Source organism: Vigna umbellata, chromosome 9, assembly GCF_029865625.1.
Source record: "Vigna umbellata cultivar VRB3 chromosome 9, Vumbellata_1.0, whole genome shotgun sequence".
NCBI lineage: Eukaryota > Viridiplantae > Streptophyta > Magnoliopsida > Fabales > Fabaceae > Vigna > Vigna umbellata.
The window spans coordinates 1,268,406-1,283,129 of record NC_142173.1 but is presented as its reverse complement, the minus strand read 5'-3'; the positions used below and the strand labels follow the sequence as shown (position 1 = coordinate 1,283,129).

The 14,724-nt window shown below is 33.3% G+C and overlaps 2 protein-coding genes across 2 annotated transcripts; both read left to right on the top strand.

Moving 5' to 3' along the window:
• Positions 1 to 1,176: 1,176 nt before the first annotated feature.
• LOC148192276 ((+)-neomenthol dehydrogenase-like) lies at positions 1,177 to 2,824 on the top strand. The gene is made up of 5 exons (XM_088098251.1): positions 1,177 to 1,196; positions 1,413 to 1,659; positions 1,829 to 1,888; positions 2,180 to 2,359; positions 2,447 to 2,824. The coding sequence occupies exons 1-5, from the start codon at positions 1,177 to 1,179 to the stop codon at positions 2,822 to 2,824; spliced, it is 885 nt and encodes a 294-aa protein (XP_087954377.1).
• Positions 2,825 to 8,267: 5,443 nt separating this feature from the next.
• On the top strand, positions 8,268 to 11,979 carry LOC148192275 ((+)-neomenthol dehydrogenase-like). Its single transcript, XM_088098248.1, has 5 exons — positions 8,268 to 8,424; positions 8,566 to 8,812; positions 10,068 to 10,127; positions 10,984 to 11,163; positions 11,286 to 11,979. The coding sequence occupies exons 1-5, from the start codon at positions 8,408 to 8,410 to the stop codon at positions 11,661 to 11,663; spliced, it is 882 nt and encodes a 293-aa protein (XP_087954374.1). The 5' UTR covers positions 8,268 to 8,407; the 3' UTR covers positions 11,664 to 11,979.
• Positions 11,980 to 14,724: the final 2,745 nt, after the last annotated feature.

Here is a 14,724-nt window from a genome sequence, read left to right as displayed (position 1 = left end):
ACAGTGCGTAAAAGGAACTAAAAAATAAATAAACTTATATTAGTTAAAAATGTATTTTTTTTAATCATATTTGAACCAGATAGAATAGAAGCTACAGATCAACCACTTTTCATTTTTTTTAAATTAGACAAAGCATATTTTATCTTGCAAATCAAGCTTAAATTATATGTTTCAATTCAACTCTGTCTTTATCATTTTATTTTAATAAGCAAGCTTAATTTAATTAAATTTTAATACACAATGTGGATATACATTTCTTTTTTAGTATTTTAAAATTAAGCAAGTCTAGTCTATCTTCGGTTAAATATCATCTAATTATTAATACAAAATACTAACATGTTATTTTGCTTATTAAATAACAATAATAATTATTACTAATTCTACTTTATCAGTACCGATTCAACTACAATTTAATATTAAAAAAAGACTTTTTTTAGAGTCTAAAATCTGAAATTTATATGTTTTTTTAAGAAATTAAAAATTATTTGTAAAGAAATGAAACGAGAATTAAAAATTAAAAAACACATACATGCTTTCAAATTTTGCAACTTTAATTTAAGAATGGTGATATAAAGAGCTTTACTATTGATCTGATACAAGATAAATGAAACGTAAAACCAATTTAATTAAGGAATTGATATATTTTTAACCTAATATTTCAGAATAATGAATTTATAAAAAAAAATCTTATCTCTATTCAATATATATTTATTTATTAAAAAGATTATAAGTTCAAATTTAAATTTGAATGACTTGAGGATAAAATCAATGAGTTGCAAGTGCCGTCTACAATATCCAAATCCAAAAGGAAATCGATCAACATGTTCTTGTAATTTGTAAAGACATACATTGACATTGTTCGTAATGAATTATTTTTCTTATGCTAATTTCTTTGAACAATTTTTACTTGTAATATTCTTATAGCATTCCCACCTTTCGTTAATTATGATAGTGAAGACGGCAATTGATTCCAATCATGCATGCAGTTGAAAAACCATAACACGATACATTGTAATTAACAAACATCCATTTGTTGTGTGTATTTCTTAATTCTTATTTAGAACAAAGAAAAAGGCAAAAGTTGGAGAATCACTGCTTATTAATAAAGTTCATCACTGGGATGAATTGAAGGGACAAACTGGTAGTAGATAGTTATCACCTTCTAATTTCTGTGCAATGGGGGAGCAAGCAAAAAGGTTTAACTTAAGTTTTTGTTTCTAAGTATGTTAGACTGACATCTGAGACTTTTGTTTAACTTAAGTTTTTGTATAATATTTTCAAAAAACTAATGAACTAGTGTAGGACAGAAAAAGAAAGAATATTAGAAGTAATCTGAGAAATTCTGAGAAAGTATCAATAGACTTTCTAAGTTCTAACCAGATAGTCATTATACTTTCTGAACTATCTTTCAGGTATGCTGTTGTGACAGGAGCAAACAAAGGGATTGGTTTTGGGGTGTGTAAGAAGTTGGCTTCAAGTGGGGTTGTGGTGGTGCTAACAGCTAGAGATGAGGAGAGGGGCTTGAAAGCAATTCAAACACTGAAAGAGTTTGGTCTCTCAGACCTTCTGGTTTTTCATCAGCTTGATGTGGATGATCCTGCTAGTGTTGCTACCTTAACTCATTTCATCAAAACCAAATTTGGGAAACTTGATATCTTGGTATGAATCATAATTGCTTATTTTTCTCTTGTTAGTGTAAAACTATTTGATTCTCACACAAAGATACTGAGTTATACACCTGCAGTATTTAAAGTTCATATTACTGTCAGAATAATGTATCATTTTCACCTTGTTATGTAAAATTTTCACTCTTTTGGCACTGATGCAGGTGAATAATGCAGCTGTTCCTGGGGGTAAATTATTAGATGGTGAAGCTTTACTTAGAATGGTTGGTTTGCTTCTTCTTCTTCTTTTTGCTTAATTAATACAATTCAGTTTATTAATCAATCTACTCCTATTTTTCATCAAGCTATTAAATGTTGTACTATAAAGTCAAGTATAATATATTTCTGAGTTAACTAGCTAGATTAAAATCACTGTCCTCAATACTCAAAATCAACAAGTTATGTGTTCATTTCCTTGTTATAGAGCCATATACAATGCAGCTATGTTCCATATATCAGGTATATGTGTATTGTAATGGAGAAGAAACTAATTATAAATGTCATATTTGTTGTAGAGAAATGGTGAAAAAGTTGATTGGAGTGAAATAGGGTATGGAACTTTTGAGTTAGTTGAACAATGTGTGCAAACAAACTTCTATGGTGTGGAAAGGGTAACAGAAGCTCTTATTCCTCTTCTACAGTTGTCTACTTCACCAAGAATTATCAATATTTCCTCAAGAGCAGGGCTCTTGAAGGTACATTTAGGCTCTGCAGCTTTTCTACATAAAATGATATTTATTGCAATAATCTTATATTATTATTTTGTATTGTGATTGTTTCAGAACATACCTAATGAGTGGGCTACAACAGTGTTCAGTGACATTGAAAACCTTACAAGAGAAAAAATAGATAGGGTACTGAAAGAGTTTCAGAAAGATTTCAAAGAGGGATCATTGGAAATCAAGGGTTGGCCAGCTTTTGCTCCTGCTTATACAATGTCAAAAGCAGCTTTGAATGCTTACACAAGAGTTATGGCCAAGAAAATTCCACATTTTCACATAAACTCTGTGTGCCCTGGCTTTGTCAAGACTGATATGAACAACAACACTGGACAATTAAGCATTGATGAAGGTTCTGAAACTCCTGTAATGTTGGCACTGTTGCCAAATAATCTTCCTTCTGGTTGCTTCTTTCATCAGGGTCAAGTAATACCCTTTTGATCATTGAATATCCATTTATATAGCAAAAAGCTCTGAATAAATAAGTACATAGTCATGAAAACATTGATTTACTTCTATGCAGAGTCTACATTAAGGCTACTTTCTACACCAAATTTATATAGGTTATGTTTCTGCAAACAAGTTTTGCAGCATGTTTGAGGGAAAAAAAATTACGTCTTCATTCTTTTACGTTTCTTACAGTTTTCTTCAATACACACCAGATAGGGAATTAATCAAGAACAACTTCTGCATAGAATTCCATTGTTAATTTATTACTAGAATTTTGACCCGTACAACGCAAGACAAAGGTATTTTATTTTCTATAAAAACAATCGAGATCCGGTTATAATTTACAACCCACCAATGGAGAGATGACGGGCTGGCTCTCTAGTATATTTTTTTTTTCCTGGCATCAAATCTAATGTCATCAGTTTTGCCCGCTGGTCCAGATGACGGTCGGGTTGGTTGGTTTGGTCTAGAACACTGTTGGGCTGGTCTGGTATGGCCTGACCCATGTCGAGCTACTATGGAAGACTATCAAACTACCAGAGTCATGATTGTCGATTGTTCTGCTCTGGATAGAATGATTGTCGAGCTGGTCTGGTCTGAATTATTGTTGGACTACTGATGTTATGACTGTCAGGCTGCTCTGGTCTGATCTAGCCTAGATGATTGTCAAGCTCGTTGGTATGGATGATTGTGGGGCTAGACTAGTTGAGATCTTAGAAATATGCATTAATTACGAATGTTGAATTACAAATCTTTCAATAGTTGACATTCACAAGTGTTGTAAATAAACTTGTTGATATGCACTAAAGAGATATCACATGCAGATATATGTACAGTGGTAAAAAAAAAAAGAAGAAAACAATAAAAATTTGACAACAACATGTAAGAAAGACATTTGCATCTTCACAAAGAGATAAAATTTGGGAATAAGTAAACCCTGATCAAACCTATGTGCGAAAGAATAAAGAGTAGAATGTTTGGCCTGTCAAACTTATATTGTACATGTAGTGAGTTTGTCCTACCGAGCTTGATGAGGTTGTCTCTTGTTGAGTTTGCTCGTGTTGTCTCCTACTTAACTTGCTTAAGTTATCTCCTATCGAACTTGTTGAGGTTGTCTCCTATCGAGCGTACTGAGGTTGTTTTTTGTCAAGCTTCATGACATTATCTCCTTCCAAACATGTGTCGATGTTTCTTCTATTGAGCTTTTCTCTTGTCAAGCTTGTGTAAATTTTTCTCCTGTAGAACTTGTATCCATGACTAGCGTTTGGGTCAAATTGAAGAACTTGGTCAGGCCGCAAGATGTTGTGTTGTTAAGCTCGTAGGATGGCGAAAAAATTTCCATACACCTAAACAAACCTATGTGCGAAAAAAGAGAGTAGAAATTTTGGTCTGTCGAGCTTATACGGTAAATGTGTCAAGTTTGTTTACACGTTTGTCCTGCCGAACTTGTCTCCTATCGAGCTTGGTGAGGTTGTCTCGTGTTGAGCTTGTTGATGTTGTCTTGCTGAGTTGTCTCTTGTCGAGCTTGTTGAGGTTGTCTTCTGCTGAGTTTTATGATGTTGTCTCCTTCCGAACTTATGTCAATGTTTCTCCTAAGAGCTTTTCTCCTACCGAGCTTGGTATTTGTTTCTTGTCGAGATTGTGTTGACTTTTCTCCTACCAAGCTTGTATCTACGATTAGTGTTTGGGTCAAATTGAAGAACTTGGCCAGGCCGCGACCTGTCAGACTGTTGGGCTGGCAGGATGGCAAAAGAAATTTTCCTACACTCTAAACAAACATGTGTGGAAACAAAGAATAAAATTTTTGGTTCGTTGATATTGTACTATAAACGTGTCGAACTTGTCTCCTATTGAATTTGGTGAAGTTGTCTCTTGCTACGCTTGTTGACAATGTCTACTACCTAACTTACTGAAATGGTCTCCTACCAAGCTTCTTGTTAGTGTCCATGTTATGTGAAATTGTTGGGATAAACTTAAATTTTAGAGTTTTATTAATAATTTGTTTAAATCTTATTTTATTAGTTTTGGGTCTAGTAATATTTAGTTTGATTTAACAAAGATAAAATAGGGATATGTAGTTATGATTTTCAATTTATCTAGGTACAATATTATTTTATGATAGATTAAGCATATTTTATTTTTAAGATAGTTGATATTTTATTTTCAAATTTTATTTTTATACCCGTAATATTGTAAGTGTCACGGTTATTTAAAGCCCTTCAATTATTGATGAATACGAGACTCAATTTTAAGAAAATATCAGAGTGTGTGTATCGTGAGATTTCCTCAACAGTGGTATCAGAGCTTTATGCTCTGAGTACCGAGAGAGAAAAAGAGAGACAGGAGAGATTCAAACACCGTGAGAGAAAAAGTGAGTGCTTATTTTTTTGTAAGAGAGATGACAAAGGTAGTCAATGGGATGAGTGTGCCACAATTGTCGAAAAAGACCAATTACGACAATTGGTCTTTACAGATGAAGGTTCTTCTTAGATCCCAAGATGTATGGGACATAGTGGATGATGGGTACAATGAACTAGCGGATGATGAGCATCAGACAGTGAACCAGATTGCTGCATTGAAAAAGACACGAGTGAAAGACAGATCGACTTTGTACTTTTTGTGTAATGTAGTGGATGAATCTGGATTCGAGAAAATAGCTAATGCAAAGTCAGCAAAAGAAGCATGGAAAATTTTGAAGGTGACATACAAAGGTGTTACTCGCGTGAAGCAGGTCCGAGTACAAGCTCTCAAAAGAGAGTTTGAACATATGGAGATGGATGAAAATGAGGGAGTTGTCGAGTTTATAGCTCGAGTGCAGAAGATGGCCAACCAACTCGGAATGAACGGAGAAGAGGTTCCTCCTAACCAGGTGCGGAAAAGATCTTGAGAAATCTGATGGATGATTTTAAAAGTATTGTGGTCACTATTGAAGAGACAAAAGATTTGTCAACTCTCACTGTGGAGGAGTTAGTTGGGTCATTAAAAGCCCATGAATTGAGGAAGAGAAAGAAAAGGAGGAAATCTGACGATCAAGCACTACAAATACAGTTTGACTAGAATAAAACTCGGATTACTCAGAGCTGAGGTCTTGGCAGCAAAGGGCGAGGAAGCCGAGGACGAGGTGGACGTGGCCGAGGTAATTTTGAGAATGATAGTGAAGAGAAAACCGGTCAACAGAATTGGCGTGACCGAGGACAAGGAAAAGGTCGAGGAAATTGGTCAAGAGTTGAGTGTTTTAAGTGTGGCAAATATGGACACTATGCAAACGAGTGTAGATCAAGCAAGTGCTACAATTGTGGCAAGGTAGGCCATCTTGCAAAGTATTGCAAGACCGAGACAAAGGGGGAGACCAATCTCCTTACTGAAGATGCGGAAGAAGAGTGTGGAATTCTTTTGATGGCAAAAAGCTCGGATGTAGTGGACATGGAGAGCTCGATTCCAACAATGGATGATGTGATCTCAGTAAAGGATGCAATAATTGTGGAGAAGGAAAACCTGGAGAAAGAACTCAAACAAAAAGATGAAGAGATTCAGCGGATAAGAAGGCTTCTATATGAAGCTAATGAAGTTATGAATAAACAAAGGGTTGAGCTTGAGGAACTGAAGAAGGTGGCTCTTGAAAAGGAAGAGAAAGTATCCAATATTCTTGAACTAGACGAAGAGGAAGATGAAGATGTTGAGAAGAACCCGATGAAGATGTCGGCCAAGATTATTGAGAAATCGCCTAAGGTCAAAAACGAGTTGGTCAATGTTATTGAGAAGTCGGGCATACCAAAGTCAGTCGAAGCATTAAAGAGGTCAACCAAGGTAAAAGACAAGAGAGCCATAAGAAAAAAGAGGAAGTCAAATCTGATTGAAAGAAGCAAACCCGGTGTGGGATGATGCACATGGAAAGCCGAATGAAGAAAGGAAGAATTTAAGTTTATGGGAGAGTTTGTTGGAATAAACTTAAAATTTAGAGTTTTATTAATAATTTGTTTAAATCTTATTTTATTAGTTTTGGGTCTAGTAATATGTAGTTTGATTTAACAAAGATAAAATAGGGATACGTAGTTATGATTTTCAATTTATCTAGGTACAATATTATTTTATGATAGATTAAGCATATTTTATTTTTAAGATAGCTGATATTTTATTTTCAGATTTTATTTTTATTTCCGTAATATTATAAGTGTTACGACTATTTAAATCATTTCAATTATCGATGAATACGAGACTCAATTTTAAGAAAATATTTGTATCATGAAATTTTCTCAACAGAAACCACTTCGTACAAAATAAGAGAACCATGTTCTTCAAAATGAAAATGCATGTTTTTTCCTCTTATAGTTAAAGTTTGACCTTTTTGTTAATCTTTTAATTGACCTTAAGAAAGTTGCTTGATGATTTAAATTGTATTATATATAGATAGATTCCTAAGGAACCATTTAACAAGAACTATTATCGTCAAGGTCTTATTGAGGAAATCCATACAAATCATAGTTATGAGCAAAACAAGTTATCTTTTCTGATAAAGTTTAAGAGTCTAAAATATATGAAGTTTCGGAAGTGTAATCCAATAATGGTTGTATACTTTTTAAGGATATAGTATATCTTAATATATATATATATATATATATATATATATATATATATATATATATATATATATATATATATATATATATATATATATATATATATATAGAGAGAGAGAGAGAGAGAGAGAGAGAGAGAGAGAGAGTCGTAAGAACTATTTACATATTTAAATTTGAATACAATGAAAATATGAATTAAAATTCTTCTAATTTATAATTATATTTAGTTTTGTTATTAACTTTCATTTATTTATCCAATATTGTTTTTATATTTTTGAATTTTTAACTCTTTCAATATGTGTTTAACACGATGATGTTTTTCAATCAAATAATGATAATAATTTGTAATAATATATCTATTTAAATATTTACAAAGTATCAGAGATATAAATTAGTGCAGGACTAGGTATATAGAGCATGGAAGTTAACCTTTCTAGCTTTTAATATGTTTCTATGAGGTTATTTATTACTTTTTCCATTTGTTTTCTCTTACTGACCCATGAATTTTTAATACTAATTCAAAATTGTTAATAATAAATTTGAGTGATGATATAAAATAAATTGAGTGATTAATGATGAAAATTAAAACATTACGAGTGTTATAAATCTGTGCACGTGTATGAAATCTAAGTAAATTAATGCCTAATATTTATTCACAAGAACCCATCACTAAAATTGATTAATAATTTTTCAGTTTTGTGAAATAACATGTATAAACCAGAAATAACTTTAACATGCCAAAAAGTTCTTTTGCAAATAATATTATCAAGTAAAGAAATTTTTTGTTTTCAAAACAAATACATTAATTTCTTAGAAAATAATAAATAATGGTGACTTTCGTTCCCAATCTGAAAGTGAAAGACCAGAAATGTGTCCTATATTATATGAGCAGTGAAGTTGTAGAAGTTGTAGAAAAACGTTGACAAAAGAGCATTGAACTCACCTATTAAAAACTGGTGTTAAATTTCAAAAAGCTCACAGATTTCTTGCAACAACAATGGCAGCAGCAACAAGGTACACGTTTCTTCAAGTCTCGTAATGGTGCCCATTTGGCACCATATATTATGTGGTGCCCAAATTTTAATCAATCATAGAATAACAAAGAATTAAAAGTGGTTATTTTCCATAATTTTGATGGATCGATTTATGTTACAGGTACGCAGTTGTCACAGGAGCAAACAAAGGGATAGGATTTGGGATTTGCAAGCAATTGGTTTCTAATGGTGTCACTGTGGTGCTAACAGCAAGGGATGAAAAAAGGGGTACTGAAGCTGTTGAAAAACTGAAGGAGTTTGGTGTGTCTGACCAAGTGGTGTTTCATCAGCTTGATGTGACTGACCCTAAAAGCATTGAATCCCTTGCAAATTTCATCAAAACCCATTTTGGGAAACTTGATATCCTGGTATGATTAAGTTTTAGCATCGTATTATATGTTTCCTTATTTTCTTGTTGATCCCAGTAAAAGCACCAGGCACACACATATATTATCCTGTGTGTTAGAAAGAGAACCTATCACAAGATGAAAATTATTGTATGGACTTAGATGGTAATATTGTGAAGCAGGGTTGGAATTTGACGTTTATGTAATGAGTTGTTGAAGTTTGGAGGATGAAATACAGTTTCAGCTATTGATGTGAAAATTAACAGTTAAATTATAACATTTGCAGAATTTGTTTTACCTGGACTGATATTTTGTTACAGTTTTAACCCTTAATTTCTAAATCAGGGATTATAATTTCATCCTCCTCACAAAGCCAAGCCGTGAAGGAGAAAGGTTTATTAATATTGTAGTTTTTGGTAAAGAAAATCAAATACATATTCTAGTCATTTTGTTTTTCCCCAAAAGTTGTTTGCAGTGTGCTTCTGTTCAAAATTTAAAAGCAGGAAACAGATTGACAATAATAATACTTTTAGACTTAAGAAGTGAAGACAGAAAATGAAAATATGAAATAATACAATAAAAACATATCCTTAACTTTCTGTCTTCATTTAAAATAGTAAAACAACGGATCAAAGAGGGATATCCTTTCTCAAATAGTAAGACCTGGATTTGTGAGAGAAGATGTGAAAGGTTCAATCCTTTACTAGGTGACCTTTCTTCCACCCTATTTTGGTGCTTGCATCTTCACCGTAAAAGAGGGGCTACATGGTGCTATAAAGCTCCTCATATGACACGGTCCTGGGAAGGGTCACACCTACTGTATATAGACTGACTTACCCTGCTTCTTCTCTTTTTAACGCTTAAATCAATTTCAAAAAAATAAACTAAAGATCGCAGTTTTAAATCATTTTTTGAGATTTGGATCCTCTCTTTAAGAAGAAAAAGACAATTTCTTTTTGTTCATGCTAGTTTCTAGTAGGACAAAAACTGTGTATTTTTCTTTGTCTCAATAATAATTATGTTGTTTAGATCAGGTGAGCATCCAAATCCTCATTTTTGGAAGTTCGTTGTGCTTCATGACTTCATCCATGTTCATATTCATAATTGTTTGAAACTTATAGTTAACAAGCACTTGTCCTGCACCAACTCTTAGATCAGTTGGATCTTACTGTTCTTGTGTGTGTTCTCGTGTATAGTTAATTTTTCTTCCCCTTATCATACACACACCTATATGGAAATTGGAATGAATGCTGATTAATGTTTGAATTCTGATTAGGTGAATAATGCAGGAATAAGTGGAACTAATGTTGACCATGATGCTTTAGCTGCTACACGGGTATGTATTCCTAATTATATAGAATATTTCCTTCGTCTTCTAACCTGAAAGCTGAAAGTTTACTAGGAAATGCTAATATATAGTAATTTGAGTGAAGGCTTAAGTTAGGACATAATTGATCTGTTGATCTAGTTTGTGAATGGTTTTCTGGACTGCATTGTCTGCGGTTTTTTATTTTGAATAGACGATAGGGCTAAATCCTACATTACTGGATTATAAAAGGAGACAAATTTTTGCACAATCTAACATTTGTTATCATAGGATCAGGAATGGTTGAGCTTTAATCATGATGATGGGCACAATCTGACGTAAGTTTCCAAAATACAACATATACTCACTCTTAGAATTTGGAATTGGACCCCAAAGCTAGCTTAAGAGCTGAGGGTTGTTCTCAATTTATATACTTTAATTTGATCATGTTACTAGCTAACATGAGATTTTCAACATTCCTCTCATACTAAAAAACGAGATGTTTTGAATGTGAAATTTGCAAATGAAACATCTACAAGTGGTCCGATAATGACCAATAATATAGGTGGCCTAATAGGCTCACCAACAAAAGTTTAAATAAACTTTCACACCATCTTAAAATTTGTAGCTCAGTTATTTTTCTTTGGTCAATGGTATCTATGTTTCTATGTCATGTCTCCTATAAACATTTCTTTCTCCAAGAAATAACTAGGCTTAACATTTTCATTATATTCAAATTTCTTTGGATAGAATTTAATCTTTGTTCTTGCAAAGGTATATTCTTGAAAAAGAAATTAATTACAAAGAGGCCTGGTTTTTTTATTTGAAGATGTTTGCCCTTATTTGCGGCAAGGAAAGAAGTTTACTTTCTTCTCTTTGACTACAGGAAAAAGTTGACACTGTTGATTGGAGAAAATTTGCATATGAAACTTATGAATCTACAGAAGCAAGCATTAGAACAAATTACTATGGAGCCAAATTAATGTGTGAAGCATTTATTCCCCTTCTAGAATTGTCAGACTCACCAAGGATTGTTAATGTTTCCTCCACCATGGGGAAGTTGGAGGTATATGTGACTAATATGCATGAACTTGTTACTGTGTTTGGAGTCACAATCTGACTAGCCAACTTTTGCTATGTACTGTTTCTTCAATCATTGTGATGTATCTGATACTGTTGTTCATGCAGAGAATACGTAATGAATGGGCTAGAGGAATCCTAAGTGATGTTGAAAGCTTAACAGAAGAAAAAGTGGATGAAGTTCTGAAAAAGTTTCTAAATGATTTTAAAGAGGGTTCATTAGAAACCAATGGGTGGCCACCTGGGCTTTCCGCATATATAGTCTCAAAAGCTGCTTTGACTGCCTACACAAGGGTTCTTGCCAAGAAGTACCCATCTTTCTGCATTAATGCTGTTTGCCCTGGCTTTGTGAAAACAGATCTCAACTTCAATATTGGCTATCTTGGAGTTGATGAAGGTGCTGAAAGTGTAGTAAGGTTGGCTCTGCTACCTAATGGCGGTCCTTCTGGTCTCTTCTTTTCTCGAAGTGAAGTTGCATCAGTTTGACAAAAGGTTTGTTGTGTACTAGAAGATAATGAATAAATAACAAGCTATGTGTCATGACACATATCTACACATCATTGCTGAGAACAACCCTACAGTGAATTGCAGATATTACAGGATTATGTTGCCAATAGTGGTGAACTAGAGTCATTAATAATTTGAGAAATTTAATTTAGACACAGTGTGTTGTTTGTTAAATAATTATAATAAGTTTATGGAAGAGTTGAATGATCTTTACTGCAAGCCAATATATGGCTTACTTACCTATCTGTATGCTTATAAATTTGTAAAGATGGTATATTTGTACTTCTCTGCTTCAGATTTTGCTATGCCCTTGCCATTTATGACCCTAACTAATTGATGAAGGAACTGAACATCCTCTAAAGCTAGATGGTAGCAACTTGCTTTCAAAGCCTTCTTATTTCTTGTAACACCAATCAAGTGCCGCAATTTTAGCTAAAAATATTTTGTTTTCATCAGAGTGTGAGCAATATGAATACTCATTCTTGTTAACTGTTTGGACTATTATAAGTTTATGATTCTTGTTGGAGAAACTAAGTTAATATACTATTACGCTTTTCTGGATATCCCAAAGTAAGTTCGTAAACTTATATACACTTGGAAAAAATCTCAAATCAAGAAACAATTTAGGCTATGTTATGCATGTCATTTCAGTCGTTTTTTTACAAGCTGGAAATTTTCTTTGAACTTATTCACAGCATATGGGAAACAACTTTGTTTTTCATTAGCTTAGACTATTTTCTTAAAGGCCAGTTAGAAAACATTTTAAAACCCTATTTAACGTTTTAATGTTTATTACATTTAATCAAGTTGATTAAATTTCACTTTAATACTTTTTAATATTCTTTTAAATTCATCCATTTTTAATAATTTCTTTTTTTTTACATTATTACACTATTTTTTAACCATTGAATGAATTAACATAATGAAAGTATGATACTTTTAAAAGAAAAGTACGATGTTCTTACTTTATTCTAAATTTAATTTTAAATATAAGGGTTAAATATGTTTTTATCTTTTATCTATTGTGAAAAATTGGAATTGATCCTATTCAAACTTTGATTCTTTTTTGTTTAATGATGCTCTGGCTGTGATTTGAAGTCATGTAGCGATAAGACATGGCTGGTTTTGATTTAGAGAGGAAGAAGAAAGATTCTCATGTTTGATGTTGTATGTTGTTAAGTTTGCTGAAGTTGTCTCCTACCGAGCTTGCTGAGGTTGTCTCCTGTCAAGTTTCATGACGTTGTCTCCTTCCGAGGTTGTGTCGACGTTTCTCCTGCGAAGCTTTTCTCCTGCCAAGCTTGGTGTTTATCTCCTATCGAGCTTGTGTTGTGTTTATTAGAAAGTGGGTTTTTAAGCCTAACTCAACCCCACAAAACCGGCTTGTAAGGTGAGGTTTGCACCTCACTTATATATTATAATTTGGCCTTATCTCTAGTCGATGTGGAAATTCCAACACACCCCCTTCACGCCGAGGTATAGACATCTCGTGCGTGATAGTAGAAATTGGGTGGTCCGATAATGGCCCGATAGCGGGTGGAATAGAAGAATAGAATGCCCACTTAGAACTCGCTAGGATAGGCTCTAACCATGGCTCTGATACCATATTAGAAAGTGGGTTTTTAAGCCTAACTCAACCCCACAAAACCGGCTTGTAAGGTGAGGTTTGCACCTCACTTATATATTATAATTTGGCCTTATCTCTAGTCGATGTGGAAATTCCAACAGTGTTAGCATAAAGATGAAGCTTAGAAGTTTTGATGATGTCTCAAGTGCTCAAGTTGCAAGAAGACTTTCATGAAGACTTGTTTTTGTGTTAAAGCTCTTGTAATTCAGTAGACTTATGTATAAGGTGTTGTTTATCCTTGATTCTATGTATTGTATGCTTTAAAATTTGTTTTGGAGTCAGAAAAACTCTATAATAATCGATTAGCACTTAAGATAATTGATTATCACATAGAGGTTTTAAAAGTTTTCTAAAAACTCGTTTTTCTTCTAGAATAATCGATTACCATATTTTGATAATCGATTATCCATACTCGATTATGACTTACCATAATCGATTATCACATGCAATTATGAGAGTTTTCAAGCATGTTTTTGATTGTTGTGCATACATTAAATGCATAATCGATTACCTCATTTAGATAATCGATTATTAAGCGTTAAATAGTTAACAACAAATTTTTGGAAGTATTCTTAAGTGAGATCTTTATATATTGGATTGAGACTCTCATTCTAAAATACGAGACATACGAAATCTTATCTGTTTTGTTGTGTCCTCTGATAAGTGTGTTACAGGGTTTGTGCAACCCTTGTGTTGAGGCTTTGAGAACTTGGTGTTGGCATGGAATGAGAACTTTCACGGAAGTTGTGATTGAGTGTTGTTGTTGTTGTTGCTGAGTAAATCCTTGTCATCCTTTGTGAAGATCCAAAGGAAGTGATCATTTTTCATGAAACATTTGAAGGAGGTGTTCATCTCTTGTGGCTTTCAGGGAAAGTGAGTTTCATCTCTTGGAGTAAAAGGAGAAGTGTTTTAAACCTTAAACTTGTTTATTTCTTTGTGATTGAAACAATTGTTGGTGTTGTGATAGTGGATCGTTAATTCTCATTTGAGATTAATAACTCGACCTAGGATCCTTGTGATTTGAACCCGTATAAAATCACATGTGCAATTTTCTTTCTTCCTTACTCTCTTATTTGTTTTAATTTATCGTTAAGAAATTTGAATTACGAGAGAAAATTATTAAAGACACAATTTGCAATAAGAAACAAGTTCACCCCTCTTGATTTGTTGTTTACGCTAGTCATTATGCTATACGGCTCTTACATGTTGATGCTTCGCCTGTTGAGCTTGTATCCACGAGTGTCATTTGGGTCAAATTGAAGAACTTGGCCAAGCCACGACCTGCCAGGCTGGCGGGATGGTGAAAATTTTCCTACACCCTAAACAAACCTGTGTGATAAAAAGAGAGTAGAATTTCTTATTTGCCGAGCTTATACTTTAAATGTGCCAAGCTTATCTCCACATTGTTTTAACCGA